The 19,217-nt window shown below is 44.0% G+C and overlaps 1 protein-coding gene across 1 annotated transcript in view; it reads right to left on the bottom strand.

Moving 5' to 3' along the window:
* Nucleotides 1–19,217, bottom strand: part of ALDH16A1 (aldehyde dehydrogenase 16 family member A1) — a 350,717-nt gene that overhangs the window by 78,791 nt on the left and 252,709 nt on the right. The window contains exons 14-15 of the mRNA XM_077457008.1: nucleotides 18,292–18,496; nucleotides 6,683–6,868 (exon numbers count right to left, since the gene is read on the bottom strand). Coding sequence (XP_077313134.1) covers nucleotides 6,683–6,868; nucleotides 18,292–18,496 — 391 coding nt within the window. The remainder of the gene's footprint in view (nucleotides 1–6,682; nucleotides 6,869–18,291; nucleotides 18,497–19,217) is intronic.

Genomic DNA, 19,217 nt, shown 5'->3' with positions numbered 1-19,217 from the left:
CTTCAAAACTGTAATAGGTAGTGAGAAGTGAACTCAAAAATTTACGCCCTTAGAAAGCCTGAAGGCGGTGCTTGGATTTCGGGGCCCCGTACGCGGCTAGGCTCCCAAAAAGTCCCACATATGTGGTATCCCCGTACTCAGGAGAAGCAGCAGAATTTATTTTGAGGTGTCATTTCACATATGCCCATAGCATGTGTGAGCAATATATCATTTAGTGACAACTTTGTGTAAAAAAAAAAAAAAAAAAAAATTTTTTTTGTCATTATTCAATCGCTTGAGGCAAAAAAATAAAATATTCAATGGGCTCAACATGCCTCTTATCAATTTCCTTAGGGGGTCTACTTTCCAAAATGGGGTCATTTGGGGGGGTTTTGTACTGCCCTGCCATTTTAGCACCTCAAGAAATGAGATAGGCAGTCGTAAACTAAAAGCTGCGTAAATTCCAGAAAACGTACCTTAGTTTGTAGATGTGACAACTTTTGCGCAAACCAATAAATATACAATTATTGACTTTTTTTTTACCAAAGACATGTGGCTGAATACATTTTGGCCTAAATGTATGACTAAAATTGAGTTTATTGGATTTTTCTAATAACAAAAAGTAGAAAATATCATTTTTTTTCAAAATTTGCGGTCTTTTTACGTTTATATCGCAAAAAATAAAAATCGCAGAGGCAATCAAATACCATCAAAAGAAAGCTCTATTTGTGGGAAGAAAAGGACGCAAATTTTGTTTGGGTACAACATTGCATGACCGCGCAATTACCAGTTAAAGCAGCGCAGTGCCAAAGTGTAAAAAGACCTCTGGTCATTTACCAGCAAAATGGTCCGGTCTGAAAGTGGTTAAACATCCCTTGTAATAGAAAAAAAAAAAATGACAGGACCTCTTAAATATGACATCTGGGATCAAAAAGACCTCATATCTCATATTTACACTAAAATGCAAAAAAAAAAAAAAGAAGGGCTTTACAAGCTAGGGGCGGAAGTGACGTTTTGACGTCGCTTCCACCCTGCAATGGTATTGAGACAGGTGGGGGCCATCTTCCCTTCACTCATGTCCATAAAACACACGGAAGAAGACCCGATCGCCTCCGCCGCTGCCGACATCTATAGTAAGTTGGAATAATTTTGATGGTTCAACCTCACACAAAACACCTAACAAAGATGGCACCTCATCCCTGAAGATTTGAAACATAAATCAAAGGACAGGAAGGGAAATTAGGGATTTTCGCGGTGCTAGTTAACAAAGTACAATTAATTAAAGTACAAAATTTGTAGTACAAACATTTATTAAGTTTAAAGTTAAAATCAGTAGCAATATATGCTTAAAAGATACAAGATAATGCAGTACAGTGGTTGTTCTCGTCAAGCACACATAGTCCCGACATGTTTCGCATTGGATTGCTTCTTCAGGGGATGTGTGAATGTTTGAACAGAATCTAGACTAAAAATACAAAAATAGTAATAGAATATATCACAAAATTCGTAAGTGCAGAGAGAGAAAAAAAAAAAAAAAAAAGGGAAGACCCACACAACAACACAAACACACATCAAACCCACCTTTAACCACTACGTTGATGGTAAAGTAGGGGAATAGTCCACCTCGGGGGTTAACTGCAGCAGTGCTGAATCGCAGGGGGCTAAAAAGCCAACCCAAGGAAACTGATAACAGAAAAGTATATAATAAAAAACGAAATTTGGAATTTTGGAATAATTTAAAATTATCTAATACATGACTTAATTTTAAGGCTGCTAGAATTAAAACAGCCTTATTAGGGGTGAAAGACCCTCTAAAATATAGAAGTTGAGAAAGATAGTACACAGATGTAATTTAATTACAAATATATTACTTACATAGGTTGGATAATTGTAAGAAATGGGGACGCTCGTATTTTGAAAAAAATCTTTTTAAGCACTCAGGGAGACACACCTGCACGGAAGTACCAGCTGGATGGCCAATCAAAGGAAAAACAAAACGAAGATTAGAAAGGTTAGGATAGGTAAAAAAGTATATCTCAGAAGGGTAGTGTGTACATCAAAAACTGAGTGTTATAGAAACACAAACACTCAAGCATATAGACATACACTAAAGAACTGCACATTGGCATCCCAAAGCATGGAATTCCAAGCCAGGGAGTCAATGCAGACATACAGAAAGAAACATGGACAATAGCCCAGGTCTAAAGAGTTGAAAAACAATCAGAAAGAAAAGTGAACGTTTGCAGATGAAAAAACGATCGATTAAAGTAAATGTAGAGAGATGTAACAGTAAGCTTACCAGAAAGTACAGAGTCTGGAGGATCAAGCGTCACCTTTGGCTGCGACCCGCAAAGGAATGACGGTAATACGAAGGCTTTTTATATGCCCCGCCATCAAGCCGGCGTCTGACGTAGTCGGCCTGATGCGGACAAAAGGAGCGCTATTGCGCATGCTCACCAATGGGACGAGACTGAGTAAGCCTACAAGTCCCATAATGCCTCAAGCATGTGGGCGGGGGAGAGAGGGGAACGAACGATGCCTTCGTACAGAACGACGGCAAAGACGAACGTAGCCACCAATCCAACCGCCCAATCAGGCGTGAAGGCAAAAACGATGGAAAAAGAGTCGGAAAAGGATGGCAAAAGATGGCCAATCCTTTCGACCGATGTAAGGGGAGCGTCGCAGCGCTGGAGAGGGGCAGTGGCACACAAGGCGCCTATGCCCCCGGGCGTCCGTGCGAACAGCACTGATGGGGAAACCGAAGAGGTGGACCATTTTGGTGTTAAAAAAAATAAATAAAAAAAACACAAGAAGGGGGAAGGGACAAAAGATTATTTCTCTGAGAGCTGCACATAATAATATCATAAACATATACATAATGTATTCTTATACTCGTTATTAACAAACAAATCAATACAGACAAATTTCAAATAAACCAATGAAAAAAAAAAAAAAAAAAAGGGAACCCAAACAGGTTCCCTCTCAGGGGGGCGGTCAGCAGGACTAAAGGGCTAGAACAAAATATATCACAAAAAGGGTTTAAAGCTTAAGTTTTCATTAAAGCCAGGTGAAGTTGTAGCCCTTAAATTAAAAATCCATTCAGCTTCATGTTGAAGTAAAATATTATCCACACTGCCCCCTCTCACATCAAGGGGGATATGTTCAAGTGCGGAAAAGGTGATAAATTTAGGATTGAAAGCATGGAAGAGGCCAACGTGCCGACTGATGGCCGTCTCCATTTTCTTTTTAATAATGGGTTTGATGTGGTCCTTGATTCGAATACAAAATTGTCGCTTTGTTTTACCTACATAAAATCCGCCACAGAGGCAACGGGCAAGATATATAACGCCCTGTGTTTGACATGTGACTCGATGTTTAATGGAGTGCCATTTGCCATTTGGCAGTTTAAATTTGGTATGTGCGTTAATATAACAACAAACGTCACAATGGCCACATGGAAAAGTACCACTGATTACTTTTCTAGTGTCCAACTTTGGTTGTTCAAAGTGACTATGCACTAGTTTATCTTTGAGAGAAGGACCTCTTTTGAAGGTAACTTCGGGAAAATTCTTGATAAATTTCTTGGTGGTAGGGTCAGCTAGAAGGAGTGGCCAAAACCTGTGTAGAATTTCCTTAAACTTACTATGCTGGTTGGAGTAGCGAGTAATGATTCTCTCAAAGATAAACTAGTGCATAGTCACTTTGAACAACCAAAGTTGGACACTAGAAAAGTAATCAGTGGTACTTTTCCATGTGGCCATTGTGACGTTTGTTGTTATATTAACGCACATACCAAATTTAAACTGCCAAATGGCACTCCATTAAACATCGAGTCACATGTCAAACACAGGGCGTTATATATCTTGCCCATTGCCTCTGTGGCGGATTTTATGTAGGTAAAACAAAGCGACAATTTTGTATTCGAATCAAGGACCACATCAAACCCATTATTAAAAAGAAAATGGAGACGGCCATCAGTCGGCACGTTGGCCTCTTCCATGCTTTCAATCCTAAATTTATCACCTTTTCCGCACTTGAACATATCCCCCTTGATGTGAGAGGGGGCAGTGTGGATAATATTTTACTTCAACATGAAGCTGAATGGATTTTTAATTTAAGGGCTACAACTTCACCTGGCTTTAATGAAAACTTAAGCTTTAAACCCTTTTTGTGATATATTTTGTTCTAGCCCTTTAGTCCTGCTGACCGCCCCCCTGAGAGGGAACCTGTTTGGGTTCCCTTTTTTTTTTTTTTTTCATTGGTTTATTTGAAATTTGTCTGTATTGATTTGTTTGTTAATAACGAGTATAAGAATACATTATGTATATGTTTATGATATTATTATGTGCAGCTCTCAGAGAAATAATCTTTTGTCCCTTCCCCCTTCTTGTGTTTTTTTTTTTAACACCAAAATGGTCCACCTCTTCGGTTTCCCCATCAGTGCTGTTCGCACGGACGCCCGGGGGCATAGGCGCCTTGTGTGCCACTGCCCCTCTCCAGCGCTGCGACGCTCCCCTTACATCGGTCGAAAGGATTGGCCATCTTTTGCCATACTTTTCCGACTCTTTTTCCATCGTTTTTGCCTTCACGCCTGATTGGGCGGTTGGATTGGTGGCTACGTTCGTCTTTGCCGTCGTTCTGTACGAAGGCATCGTTAGTTTCCCCTCTCTCCCCCGCCCACATGCTTGAGGCATTATGGGACTTGTAGGCTTACTCAGTCTCGTCCCATTGGTGAGCATGCGCAATAGCGCTCCTTTTGTCCACATCAGGCCGACTACGTCAGACGCCGGCTTGATGGCGGGGCATATAAAAAGCCTTCGTATTACCGTCATTCCTTTGCGGGTCGCAGCCAAAGGTGACGCTTGATCCTCCAGACTCTGTACTTTCTGGTAAGCTTACTGTTACATCTCTCTACATTTACTTTAATCGATCGTTTTTTCATCTGCAAACGTTCACTTTTCTTTCTGATTGTTTTTCAACTCTTTAGACCTGGGCTATTGTCCATGTTTCTTTCTGTATGTCTGCATTGACTCCCTGGCTTGGAATTCCATGCTTTGGGATGCCAATGTGCAGTTCTTTAGTGTATGTCTATATGCTTGAGTGTTTGTGTTTCTATAACACTCAGTTTTTGATGTACACACTACCCTTCTGAGATATACTTTTTTACCTATCCTAACCTTTCTAATCTTCGTTTTGTTTTTCCTTTGATTGGCCATCCAGCTGGTACTTCCGTGCAGGTGTGTCTCCCTGAGTGCTTAAAAAGATTTTTTTCAAAATACGAGCGTCCCCATTTCTTACAATTATCCAACCTATGTAAGTAATATATTTGTAATTAAATTACATCTGTGTACTATCTTTCTCAACTTCTATATTTTAGAGGGTCTTTCACCCCTAATAAGGCTGTTTTAATTCTAGCAGCCTTAAAATTAAGTCATGTATTAGATAATTTTAAATTATTCCAAAATTCCAAATTTCGTTTTTTATTACATACTTTTCTGTTATCAGTTTCCTTGGGTTGGCTTTTTAGCCCCCTGCGATTCAGCACTGCTGCAGTTAACCCCCGAGGTGGACTATTCCCCTACTTTACCATCAACGTAGTGGTTAAAGGTGGGTTTGATGTGTGTTTGTGTTGTTGTGTGGGTCTTCCTTTTTTTTTTTTTTTTTCTCTTTCTGCACTTACGAATTTTGTGATATATTCTATTACTATTTTTGTATTTTTAGTCTAGATTCTGTTCAAACATTCACACATCCCCTGAAGAAGCAATCCAATGCGAAACATGTCGGGACTATGTGTGCTTGACAAGAACAACCACTGTACTGCATTATCTTGTATCTTTTAAGCATATATTGCTACTGATTTTAACTTTAAACTTAATAAATGTTTGTACTACAAATTTTGTACTTTAATTAATTGTACTTTGTTAACTAGCACCGCGAAAATCCCTAATTTCCCTTCCTGTCCTTTGATTTATCTATAGTAAGTGGTGGAGGGCACCGGAGATCAGTGGGAGGGGGTGAGGGGCTCCTCTCCTGCCGCTGATAAAAGTGATCTTGTGGCGAATCTGCCGTAGGGTCCACTATTACCGGAAACCGGACCGCTCGCTGAAGAAGAGGATACCGGGGTTATGGCAGCTAGCTACTGCCATAACAAAGATATCCCTATTCAAAAAGCCCATGTATATCGGCCTGTGACAATCTGGAAGTGGTTAAGATAAAAAGCCTTCTGTGTGCAGCAGCCCCCCCAGCACTTCCTAATACTTACCTGAGCCTCATCTCTGTCCAGCGATGTCCATGAGTGTCTCGGCCACCCCCTCTCCCTCCTGATTGGCTGAGACAGCAGCGGCGCCATTTGCTCCCACTACTTTCAACGTCAGTTAGCCAATCAGGAGAGAGAGAGGGGCGGGGCTGAATTACAGCTCAGTGTCTGAATGGACACACGGAGCTGCAGCATTTGGAGGGGGGGGGGGGGTGAATTTATCCTGGGTTTGGGCTTTGAGTCAGTAAATACTAAATACATTTTTTTTTTTTTTTATAATGTGTTTTTTTCTGTGTTCTGGGGGCAGTGAGGCAGTTGCTGGTGGTCTGCCAAGCCCTGACCTCATGTGGGTTCCCTTTTGTATTACTCTTAAAATTTCAATAAAAATGTAAAAAAAACTAAAATAAAATACTGAATAGCTTTTTCACTGCTGAGAAAAGGCCTTACCTGGTAAAAGTCCAAAGCTGGGAGAGGAAACTTTTCACTTGGAATTACTACCACAACATTTCCACGCACAATTGCTGGGGCAAAGAGGCTGACAAAACTAAGCAGCGGGCTTTCATCTGGGCAAGCAATACCCACAACTCCCACAGGTTCTCGAACCAATACAGTAGCTCCATATAACAACGTTTCCTGAAAGACAAGAATTAAAAGTTTGAGCATCTACCTTCAAGGGAGGTTAACAGAACAGTAAAATCAGTCCAGGTGGTGGAGTAATGGAAAACATATGTAAAAAGCAAAATTTGGAATTTGCAAACTGAAAATCTACTGTATGCCTCTCTGGAATCAGGAAGGAATTTTTTCCCCTGCTGTAGCAAATTGGATCCAAACTGCTGGTTGTAAGCTAAACAGCAGGGACCTTGAGGAGAGTGAACAAGTCTTGCTTTTTGACTTCTGGTGATTGCTGGGTTGCATATTTAAGGTCTTTTTGGGGATTCTCCTTGTAGCTTTTTAACAACCTTTTCTCACACTTTTTAAACAGTTTTTTTCCCTTTGCTTCCTTCAGCCTACTAATTAAGGGGAGTGGTTAATTGGTCACAGGTGCTTGAGGCCTATATAACCTTGTGCAGAACTCAGTGTGAGCCTGCTCATCCTCGAGTCTGCTGGAACTCTGTCCAAGTGGAACCGGTCAAAGTGGTGAGTTAAAAACATGAGGTTATAACAGGGGTTTTAGTACATGTGTAGTGTGCGTCGATCGTTAGTACTTGCGTATTGTGTATTGTGAGTGAGTGCACGTAGGTCTGCGAGTACTATGCGAGGGCACGTAGGTCTGCGAGGGCACGTAGGTCTGCGAGCGGTCTGCGACTGCACGTAGGTCTGCAACTGCACATAAGGTCTGCGAGTGCATGTAGGTCTGTAAGTGGTTTGAGAGTGCACATAGGTCCGCGAGTGGTTTGCGAGTGCACGTAGGTCTGCAAATGGTCTGCGAGTGCACGTAGGTCTGCGAGTGCACGTAGGTCTGCGAGTGCACGTAGGTCTGCGAGTGCACGTAGGTCTGCGAGTGCATGTAGGTCTGCGAGTGCACATAAGGTCTGCGAGTGCATATAGGTCCGCGAGTGGTCTGCGAGTGCACGTAGGTCTGCGAGTGCACGTAGGTCTGCGAGTACCTGTGTATTGTCTTGAGTATTAGTGTCAGGAAGCTAGTTAGGTAATTTGGACGTGGTAGAATCCCCAATCCTCATTATATTTAATAGGTACGATGCCCGGAGGGTGTGCAGAGGCCACTTGTTGTACATCTTGCGACATGTATGCGTTCCTTGACCATCCGATCGAGGGTGAATACTGCTGTGCAAAATGTAAGCGCATTGTTCCCCTGGAAGCCCAGGTTCTGAATCTGGGGAAGCAAATGTCAGCACTACAAAGTCCCTCCATACCAAAGGAGAGACAGGAACTTACACGGCAGGTACAGGCAGGGGCCAACACAGGGGACAACACAGGTGGAGACAAAGAGGTGCAGGCACTAGCAAAGAGTAGATAGGGAAGTTCCAGGGAGGCCAATTCAGGGCTGGAGCATCCCAATGAGTATGCTCCATTGAGCGACATTGGCGAAACCAGTCAGGGACCAGCACTGCTGGAGCCGAGTGACTTTCCTAGCTGCTGGGGGAAGAACTCCTCCAGTGAGAGTGGGGGGAAAGTGAAGGGAAAGGAAAGACAGATTCTGGTGGTAGGGTACTCAATTCTTAGGACAGAGAGGCCAATCTGTAACAAAGACCTGAAGTGCCGAACAGTATGTTGTCTACCGGGCGCTCGGGTTCGGCACATCACTGATCTGGTGGACAGATTACTGGGAGGGGCTGAGTAAGACCCAGCTGTTATGGTGCACGTTGGCACCAATGACAAAAATGGAGTGTCCTAAAAACGATTTTAGGGACTTGGGAGCTAAATTGAGGAAAAGGACCTCCAAGGTAGTATTCTCAGGAATACTACCAATGCATTGAGTCACACCAGAAAGGCAGAGGGAGATTAAGGAAGTAAACAAGTGGCTGAAGAGCTGGTGTAGTAAGGAGGGGTTTGGGTTCCTGGAGGACTGGGACAACTTCTCAATCAATAACCGGTACTATAGAAGGGATGGACTGCACCTACAGTAAATTAGGAGGGTGCTGATCAGCTGGGAATGAAGATGGCCGAAAAAGAGGGATTTTTAAACTAGGCGATGGGGGGGGGGGTCCAGAGGTAGAGATAGTCAGCGCAAAACATATTCCAGAGGGTAGTATTTGGGTGCATTAGTGGAAGGTTGACCAAAGCACATAAACCCAAGGTAAGCATAGTAGCAAGTCCTAGTTGCAATCTCGGAAAACACCCAATAAGAGGATAATATGCGACCGGTCTAAACTACGTGGCATGTTCACCAATGCCAGGAGCCTGGCGGACAAGATGAGTGAACTAGAGATACTATTGTGCCAGGAGGATTTGGATTTTGTGGACATTTCAGAGACCTGGTTCAACAGCCCTCATGATTGGCTGGCAAACATTCAAGAGTATACCCTTTATCGCATGGATAGAGAGGGTAAAAAAGGGGAGGCGTATGCCTATATATCAAGAATAACGTACAAGTGAATGAGAGAGATGACATCACTAAGGGAGCTAGGAAGGAGGTAGAATCCTTATGGGTAGAGCTCCAAAGGGATGAAGCTAAGGGGAAAATAATACTGGGGGTATGCTATAGACCCCCTAACCTGAGGGAGGAAGGGGAGACAGAATCACAATTTGGATTAGCGACAAGGATGGGAAGTGTTATCATAATGGGGGGATTTTAATTATCCAGACAGACTGGGCGGAGGGAACCACGCATTCATCTAATGCCGTGTACACACGATCAAACAAATGGGTGGAAATGTCCGGCAAACTCAAGTCTGCCGGACAATCCCCCCGTGTGTAGCCTGCGGCTGACTTTTTTTTACCCGAAAGTACGGCGGACTTAGAAAGTGGTTTTGCACTCCAATCTTCCCGCCAGACTTGCATTTCGGCAGACAATCCGGCCGTGCGTATGCCAGTCCGCCGTACTTTTGAAATGAACGGACTTTTCCCGCCCGGAGAAAAGTCCGCTCATTTTGAGCACGTCTCCAGGTAGGCAGGGCCCGCAAAGGATGCATCGCTGGCCCCGTCACCTGGTATGGACTTAAAGGGGAACCCCAGCGCCGAAAAAAAAAAAACGGCGTGGGGGTCCCCCCCAGGTCCACATCAGACCCTTGTCCGAGCATGCTAACTGGCCGGCCAGGAAAGGGGGGGCGAGCGAGCGCCCCCCTCCTGAGCCGTACCAGGCAGTGTGCCCTCAACATGGGGGGTGCCTTGGGGAAGGGGGGACCACGCAGCCCCCCCACCCCAAAGCACCTTGTCCCCATGTTGATGAGGACAAGGGCCTCTTCCCGACAACCCTGGCCGTTGGTTGTCGGGGTCTGCGGGCGGGGAGCTTATCGGAATCCGGGAGTCCCCTTTAATAAGGGGGCCTCTGGATACCGGCCCCCACACTATGTGAATGAGTATGGGGTACAATGTACCCCTACCCATTCACCTGTAAAATAAAGTAAAAAAAAAAAACACAACACACAAGGGTTAAAATAGTTTATTGCACAGCTCCGTGGGTCTTCCGTCTTCGGGGGTCCTCTGCTATCTTCTGCTAGCTCTTTTACTCGCAAAGGAGCCTGGCTTTCTTCCTCGCCGCCACCCTCTTCTTCCGACTTCTGGGGTCTTGTCCCCCTCTTCGGTTCTTCTGCCGCCGCCTTCTGTTCTTCTCTTCAGATGTTGCCTCGTCGCTCTCTCTGCTCACAATGACGGGGACAAGGTGCACGGCGACTTATATAGGGACATCACCGGATGATGTTCCCGCCTATTATGATGTCACAGTCCCAGAATCCTCTGGGACTGTGACATCATAATGGGCGGGGACAGCATCCGGTGATGTCCCTATATAAGTCGCCGCGCGTCGGTGCCATTGTGAGTGGAGAATGCGACGAGGCAACATCTGAAGAGAAGAACAGAAGGCGGCGAAAGAGGCGACAGGAGACTGGGCCACCGCCTGTAAAAGAGCTAGGATTCCGATAAGCCCCCCTCCCGCAGAAACCCTGACAACCTACGGCCAGGGTTGTCGGGAAGAGGCCCTTGTCCTCATCAACATGGGGACAAGGTGCTTTGGGGTGGGGGGGCCGTGTGGCTCGCTCGTCCCCCCCTTTCCTGGCTGGCCGGGAAACGCGTGCTCAGACAAGGGTCTGATGTGGACCTGGGGGGGACCCCCACGCCGATTTTTTTTTTTTTTCGGCGTTGGGGTTCTCCTTTAAGTCCATACCAGGTGGCGGGGCCAGCGACGCATCCTTCGCGGGCCCCGCCTACCTGGAAACACACTCAAAATGAGTGGACTTTCCTCCGCGTGTGTGGGTGAGTCCGTTAATTTCAAAAGTACGGTGGATAGTCCGGTGGACTTCGTACGCCGTGTTAGTCCGCTGAAAAAGTGCCGTGTGTGGGCAAGTAGCCCATTCAGAAAGTCCGGCGGGAAGTCAGCCAGACTAAGTCTGCTACGTGTGTACGCGGCATAAGGCTCGCCAGCTCCTAAAAGTCTTGCAGGACAATTTTATGGGTCAGATTGTAGACGCACCAACTAGAAATAAAGCGTTACTGGATCTACTGATTACCAACAATACAGACCTGATCACAGATGTGGAAATATGGGACAATTTAGGGGACAGCAATTAGAGGTTAATTGGCTTCCGTATAAATCACACAAATAGGAAATATAAGGGGAATACAAAGGCACTGAATTTCAAAACGGCCAACTTCCCTAAACTACGAACCTTACTAGAACGCATTAATTTGGATAAAATATTAGGAACAAAGAACGTGGAGGATAGATGGGTTTGCTTTAAGAGCATATTAAATAAGGGCATTAGCCAATACATCCCATTAGGTAATAAATTTACAAGAGCGAACAAATGTCCTGGATGGCTTAACTCCAATGTAAAAATGCATATAAAAAGCAAAGGAGAATGCTTTCAAAATATACAAGGTTGAGGGATCATCATCAGCATTCAGACTTTATAAAGAACGCAACGAGAAATGTAAGGGTGCAATAAGGACGGCTCAGATAGAACATGAAAGACACATAGCAGAGGAGAGGAAAGAAAAATCCCAAGAAATTCTTTAAGTATGTAAACAGTAAAAAAGGAAGGACAGACCATATTATCCCCATAAAGAATGAGGAAGGACATCTGGTTACAAAGGATGGGGAGATGGCGAAGGTATTGAATTTATTCTTCTCCTCAGTCTTCACGAGGGAATCGGGGGGAGGGGGGGGGGCTTCAGTAACCAAAACTGCAGTGTTTATCTTCATGACACATCACGGGTAGCACCTCCATGGTAAACAGAGGACAGAATTAAAATTAGACTTGGGAAACTTAACATTAATAAATCACTGGGACCAGATGGCTTGCACACGAGGGTACTTGGGGAACTCGGTCAAGTAATTGCCAGACCATTGTTACAAATTTTTTTTTGAAAACTGACAATTTTTATTGATTTCCCCCAAAAAATGTCAACATAAAATTTAAGACACACATTATTATAGAAAGAATATCTCTGGCAGGTAGTCAACATACATTTTGGACAGCGATAAAATTCAGTAATAAAATGCAAAACATACATCCATTGACAATATGTGGAGTTATCAGATTGGTTAAGAAGGATTCAGAATCTTTGTGGTACCACAGATTCTAACCTGCAACAGTACGTGTGAACTTATGGAGAAGAAGAAGAGTATAATGAGAAGGATGGGGAGAGTCGGAAAATAAAAAGGGGGGGGGGGAAGGGGATAGAGAATAGTGAGGGGGAGAGGATAAGAGAGGACAGCCACCCACCCTAGAAGCTCCGCACCACCTGAGGGGAGGGGGCACCAGCCATGAGTGCAAACGATCTCTGTGAGGTCAAGGTTCACAGGATATCAGGTTGTAGGGGTCTCCAAAACAACCCACGGCTCTCACCCTTGATTGTGTTTATCAAGATTATCATTTAGGGAGGCCGTCAGGTATTCCATTCTTTTGAAGTCTCTAATCCTGGAGTGCAGTTCAAACAGTGAGGAGGGGGGTCCCTCTTTTTCCATTTCAGGGCCACCAAACACCATGCTGCTGTTAGCACTTGGGCTAAAGCTTTTTAGACAATTTAGAAAGGGAGGGGGGGGGGGGGGGTGGGAGGCCTAGGAGGAAAGTTTTCGGGTTGAAGGGCACTCCAGTACCAAAGATGGATTGGAGTAAAGAATGTACAAGTCTGACAATAAGCAACAATTAGAGGGCAGGTCTAGTAGGTATGAGGAGCGTCCCCCTATCTTTACAACAGCACCAGCAGCGGGGGTCTGCTAATACATTTAAGCGCCAGCAGATGAAATAAGATCTTATATTGATTTTCTTTATAGAGCACACCAATGGAGCTCTTAGGAGGCCTGTGACCATATGAGCTGCCACGTATTCAGGGGTATATCCTCACCCAGGGCCTGCTCCCACTTACACATATAGGCATGTCGCTGTCCGCTTGGCGACAGGTTCGTGGTCAGGAGCCGATTGGTGCGCGAGACCATACCTTTAGGGGACGAGCCCTCTAGACATATTTTTTCAAATTCGGATGGGGGGAGAATTGAAGGTTCGTTACCAAAGATTGCGCATAATGTCGTATTTGTAAGAAGTTAAAAAAAAGCCTGTCTGGGCAAGTCAAAAGCATCTTGCAGATCCTGGAAGAATTGCAAGGTTCTGGTTTCCACCAAAACCTTACAGGGATATACAATGTAATACTGACATATAATCACACACATAGGACCTTTTTCTTTTTTTCAACCTCACCTACTATGTAACTATGTATCTGTTGATATACTTTAAATACAGTGCTTTGAAAAAGTATTCATTCCTCTTGAAATATTGCACATTTTGTCATGTTACAATCAAAAAGTAAATGTATTTTATTGGAATTTTATGTGATAGACCAACAACATGGCACAAAATTGAAGAAGTGGAAGGAAAACGATAAATGGTTTTTAAAATGTTTTATGTATAAATATGTGAAAAGTGTGGCGTGCATTTGTATTCAGCCTCCCAAATCAATACTTTGCAGGACCACTTTTTGCTGCAAGTCTTTTTGTCTCTACCTGCTTTGCACATCTAGAGTGACATTTTTGCACATTATTCTTTGGAAAGTAGCTCAAGATTGGATTGGAGAGCATTTGTGAACAGCAATTTTCAAGTCTTGCCACAGATTATCAATTGAATTAAGTTTGGACTTTGACTGGGCCATTCTCACACATGAATATGCTTTGATCTAAACCATTCCACTGCAGCTCTGGCCGTATGTTTAGGGTCGTTGTTCTGCTGGAAGGTGAACTTCCACCCCAGTCTCAAGTCTTTTGCAGACACTAACCGGTTTTCTTCTAAAATTGCCCTGTATTCCCTGACTTTGAGACTTACCATACAGCTGCTCATATGACTCGCATCATAGAATGGTTCTCTCGCCCTTCCTGCAAGGCCTCGGTGTCTGTTGAACAGGACCTTTCTCCTGTAGATCTCCGAGCTCTTCCATGGGGTTATAAACAGGACTACTCTCGTATGACATCCTTATCCCCACTGACTTTGGCCTCCCTGAAGCTGTGGTATAAGATGGGGCTAAACACCACTCTCTCCTCTGATCCGGGCCCCTTGACGTCCCTCTTTGACCATCCTGCTTTACCACAAAGTACAGGGGCAGCGTCCCTAGGACCCTTTAAGCCTACAGAGTGGCCGCAAGCCCGCACATTTGTGCATCCCTCTCAGGGGACCCCGGTCTCCGTGGCAGACTCCGGAGATTGGCTCACGGCCCTACATGTGTCCACATTTACCAAACGCCTACACTCCTCCTCCCAAATACATCGCTTACCAACTTCGAGGAACTGTGCTCGCTTCCAGAAACTCCCAAACACTTACTATCCTCCTTATATAACCTACTACAGACTTTAGCACATGATCAACTCCCACATTACACCAGGCTGTGGTCTGCGGATTTGGGTGAAGACATCTCTGTGCCGGAATGGCAAACCTCTTTCCATTTCACACATAAGTCAACCATCTCCTGCTACTCCCAAGAAAATAACTACAAACTATTGTCCAGGTGGTACAGGGACCCTGCTACTTTACATAGGATTTTCCCGTCTACCCCAGCCACCTGCTGGTACTGTGAAGCTTCAGTCGGAACTTATATGCATGTCTGGTGGGACTGTGAGAGGATCCGCATCTTCTGGACACAGGTTTTTGAATGTTATAATCTCTTAGCTGATATTCCGGTTCCTATCTCTCCGAAAATTGCATTACTCTCTATACTGCCCGGGTCTATTAAATCACAGAGACAAAGATTGCTCCGTTTCTTTATGTCCTCTGCTAGACAACTGATACCTGCTTATTGGAAGAAGACTAACACTCCCCCATTGTCACGGTGGCTGTCGATTATGAATGACACCATGAGAATGGAGGAGATGTTGGCACTGGACAATGACACTTACGCCAAATTTATTTCTCAATGGTCGATCTGGCTCCGCTTCTCTTCCTCTGACACCTTAATGAACCAAATCTTGAACGCATAGGGACACTGTGGGCTCTTTCTTACCCTACCCCCCCCTACCCATATTCCTTCCCCCTCCCCCCCTCTCCTCTTGCTATTTAGCTTTCCCCTCTACCGCCTTGCTCCTCTTTACTTTGCTGCTCTCTCTTTCTATCTTTTTTATGTTATTAAATATTGTCTCATGTAGTAACCCATGAGTATTTCTCGCTACTGTGGCCTCGTGGATCGGTGAGCAGGCCGTCTTCTCTAGTCTCCAAGCTTCCCGTCAGGGACCGGCTGTGGCTGATAGTCATTAGCCGGCCTCCCGTAATTGTACTCCTGTTACTGTTCCTGCTTGCATTTGCCTCATGATGGTTACTGTTTTATTGTTTTTACATGAAATGTTTCAATAAAAATATTTTCAACACTAAAATTGCCCTGTATTTGGCTCCATCCATCTTCCCATCAACTCCGACCAGCTTCCCTGCTGAAGAAAAGCATCCCCACAATATGCTGCTGCCACCATCAACCATCATGTTTCACAGTGGGGATGGTGTGTTCAGGGTGATGTGCAGTGTTAGTTTTCCACCACACACAGGGTTTTGCTATTAGGACAAAACAAAATGTTGGTCTCATATGACCAGAGCACATTCTTCCACTTGTTTGCTGTGCCCCCCACATGGTTTCTCGCGAACGGGATTTCTTATGGCTTTCTTTAACCACTTCAGCCCCAGAATGGTTTACCCCCTTAACCATTTTCTGCCCGCCCATGGTGCGGCTCTCAATCTGGGTGCATGTCATGTGACAATGCCCCAGAACGGACGCGCGCAGTGCGGCGATCGCGGCCACGAAACTAGGTGCAACTTTGATCTCTGTAAAGAGCCACGGCTCTTTAACCATGTGATCAGAAGTGCCAGAAATCGTCTCTCCTCACCTCACACTGACAGAGTTTGTGGCAAGGAGATCCAATCAGCGGCATCTCCTCGCAGGGGAGAACAGCAAAGGTAATCAGGGCACTGATCATCAGTGCGCTGATTACAGGAAAGCTGCAGCAGTGCCACCAATCAGTGCCTGCTCACTATTGTTGCCCATCAATGCCATTAGTGCTGCCCATCAGTGCAGCATAATAGTGCCTCCTCATCAGTGCCACCTTATCAACGCACATCAGTGAAGGAGAAAAATTACTTATTTACAATATTTACTGACAGAAACTTTTCAACTTTTTAGTGAAAAATAAAAAACCCAGCAGTGATTAAATACCACCAAAATAAAGCTCTATTTGTGGCCTGGGCAGAAAGTGGGTGAAAGTGTCTTGTACTGAGGTTAATGACCAGGCCATTTTTTGCGATATGGCACTGCGTTATTTTAACTGAGAATTGATCAGTTGTACAACGCTGTACCCAAATAAAATTCATGTAATTTTTTCCCCACAAATGGAGCTTTCTTTTTGTAGTATTTGATCACCTCTGCGGTTTGTATTTTGTGCACTATAAACAAAAAAAGAGCGAAAATTAAAAAAAAAAAAAATATTTTTACTTTCTGCTATAATACTTAGCCAAAAAAAAAAAAAATGTATGGACTTTTAATTTTTATTATAAATTTCTTTTACTAGTAATGGTGGCGAGCAATGCTTTTTAGCGGGACTGTGACATTGCGGTGGACAAATCTGACCCTAAGGGACACTTTTTGGGGACCAGTGACACCAATACAGTGATCAGTCCTAAAAATGCACTGATTAATGTATAAATGACAATGGGAGGGAAGGGGTTAACATCAGGGGTGAACAAAGGGTTAAATGTGTTCCCTCAGTGTGTTTTCTTACTGCGTGGGGGTCACTAAGAACAGCAGATCTCCAATGTTATCCCATCGCAATTGTGAGGGGGGGGGGCAGTGGACATGGGGTCTGCCGGACACATGCATTGGCTCCTCCCCTGTAAAGTGCGTGCACCCACGGTATCCATTGCAAGAAACAACATGCAGGTACGCTGCTTTGCGCAATAGAGCCACCCTGCCGCAGTATATATGCAGTGGGCGGTCTTTAAGCGGTTAAACATTGTCTTTCTTCTTGCCACTCTTTTATAAAGGCCAGACTTGTGGAGAGCACGACTAATAGTTGTCCTGTGGACAGAATCTCCCAACTGAGCTGTGGATCTCTGCAGCTGCTCCAGAGTTAACATGGGCCTCTAGGCTGCTTTTACGATTATTGCTATCCTTGCCCTGTCAGTTTAAGTGGATGGCCATGTCTTGGTAGGTTTGCAGTTTTGCCATAGTCTTTCCCATTTTCAGAGGATGGATTGAACAGTGCTCTGTGACATGTTCAAATTTTGGGATTTCTTTTTTTACCCTGATCCCCGACCTGCCTGGTGTGTTCCTTGGCCTACATGATGCGGTTTGTTCACGAAGATTCTTTCACAAACCTCCAAGGGCTTCACAGAACAGCTGTATTTATACTGAGATTAAATCATGCACAGGTGGACTCTATTTACTAATTAGGTGACTGCTGAAGGCAATTGGTTCCACTTTTAGTTAGGGGTATCAGAGTAAAGGGGGCTGAATATAAATGCACGTTACACTTTTTAGATATTTATTTGGAAAACCATATATTCATTTTCCTTCCACTTCACAATTATGTGCCACTTTGTGTTGGTCTATCACATAAAATCCCAATAAAATAAATTTACGTTTTTGGTTGTAACATGACAAAATGTGGAAAATTTCAAAGGGTATGAACACATTTTCAAGGCACTGTAAAGCCCCATACACACTATCAGATTATCTTTTTCCTTCAGATTTACCAAAACCATGTAGTAGAAGGGCCTGCCTGATTGCATACACATTGAAACTCCTAAGGTTTGTCCTCATGTTATATGGTTTTGGTAAATCTGAAGGAAAAACTCAGCAGATAATCTGATAGTGTGTATGGGGCTTAATACTGCATGACAAAGTCTGCTATAAATCTATTTTAAAATGTGTTGCATGACCAAGTCTGATAGCAACACTTGGTGGGAAAAAAAGCTTACCTGCACATTGCCTCCATATTTGTCACAGTATGCACCCCAGTAAAAGAGGCGCTGAATGCTGCAATCCACTTCTTGCTGGGACTTGTCAATTGATTGTCCAGTCAGTGTGCTCAGCCTTTGGGCTACTTCATTCCTTCTCAGCTCTAGGTTTTCTGCCATGTAATAGACAATCTGTGCTCTGTTATGAGAAGCCCTCTTGCCCCAGCTGGAATGTTAAGAAACAGAAAAAGTGATTTTTCTTTTTGTTTTACATTTGTGAATCATAGTAAACTCAATATCAATTGTTCTCATGTGCTCTCAGTAGCAACTTTATTATGCAGTCTGTTTTACAATTTAAAATTCCTCATCAATGAATCATAAGGTTGCAATCTAATATATAAAACACGCAAATATGGTGAAAAGGTTCAATTGTACAGCCCAACAATTAATTGTAACTAGGGACTTTGAGCACACACACATTGCTTGTGCCAGACATAATTTTTCAAGCATATCTTATAAACTACTAACTTTATGGAATTTTCACTGCCAACTGTCTCTAGAGTTTACAGCTCTGTTGGTGAAACCCAAAACGTCAAGAGAACAATGGCTAGATTTCTATAAAGGCCTTCGTTAAAGCTGTGTTAGCAGTCCCTAGATTTTTCTCAACACAGGTTTCCTTCAGTTCAGACCTGGCCTCATGTACACTGCTGCTGGTAAACGAACGTTTAGGAGCAGTTGGGTGTTTTTTTTTCAGCTGCCCCTGAACTCTTCTCTATGTTATATTATGAGTACATGTACACAGGGTCATTTCTAGTAGTTTATAGGCAGTTGAGTTTAGAAGCATTTTTTGGAACGCAAAAAAGTGTGTTCAGGACAGATATTCAGAGGCATTTGAAACATCAAATGTCTGTACCAGCTTGTAAATGTGGTAACTCATTTAGCCACAT

Source organism: Lithobates pipiens, unplaced genomic scaffold (assembly GCF_037356315.1).
Source record: "Lithobates pipiens isolate NorthernLeopardFrog02 unplaced genomic scaffold, aLitPip1_a1.2 Scaffold_27, whole genome shotgun sequence".
Taxonomy (NCBI): domain Eukaryota; kingdom Metazoa; phylum Chordata; class Amphibia; order Anura; family Ranidae; genus Lithobates; species Lithobates pipiens.
This window is presented reverse-complemented; position numbering and strand designations above follow the sequence as displayed.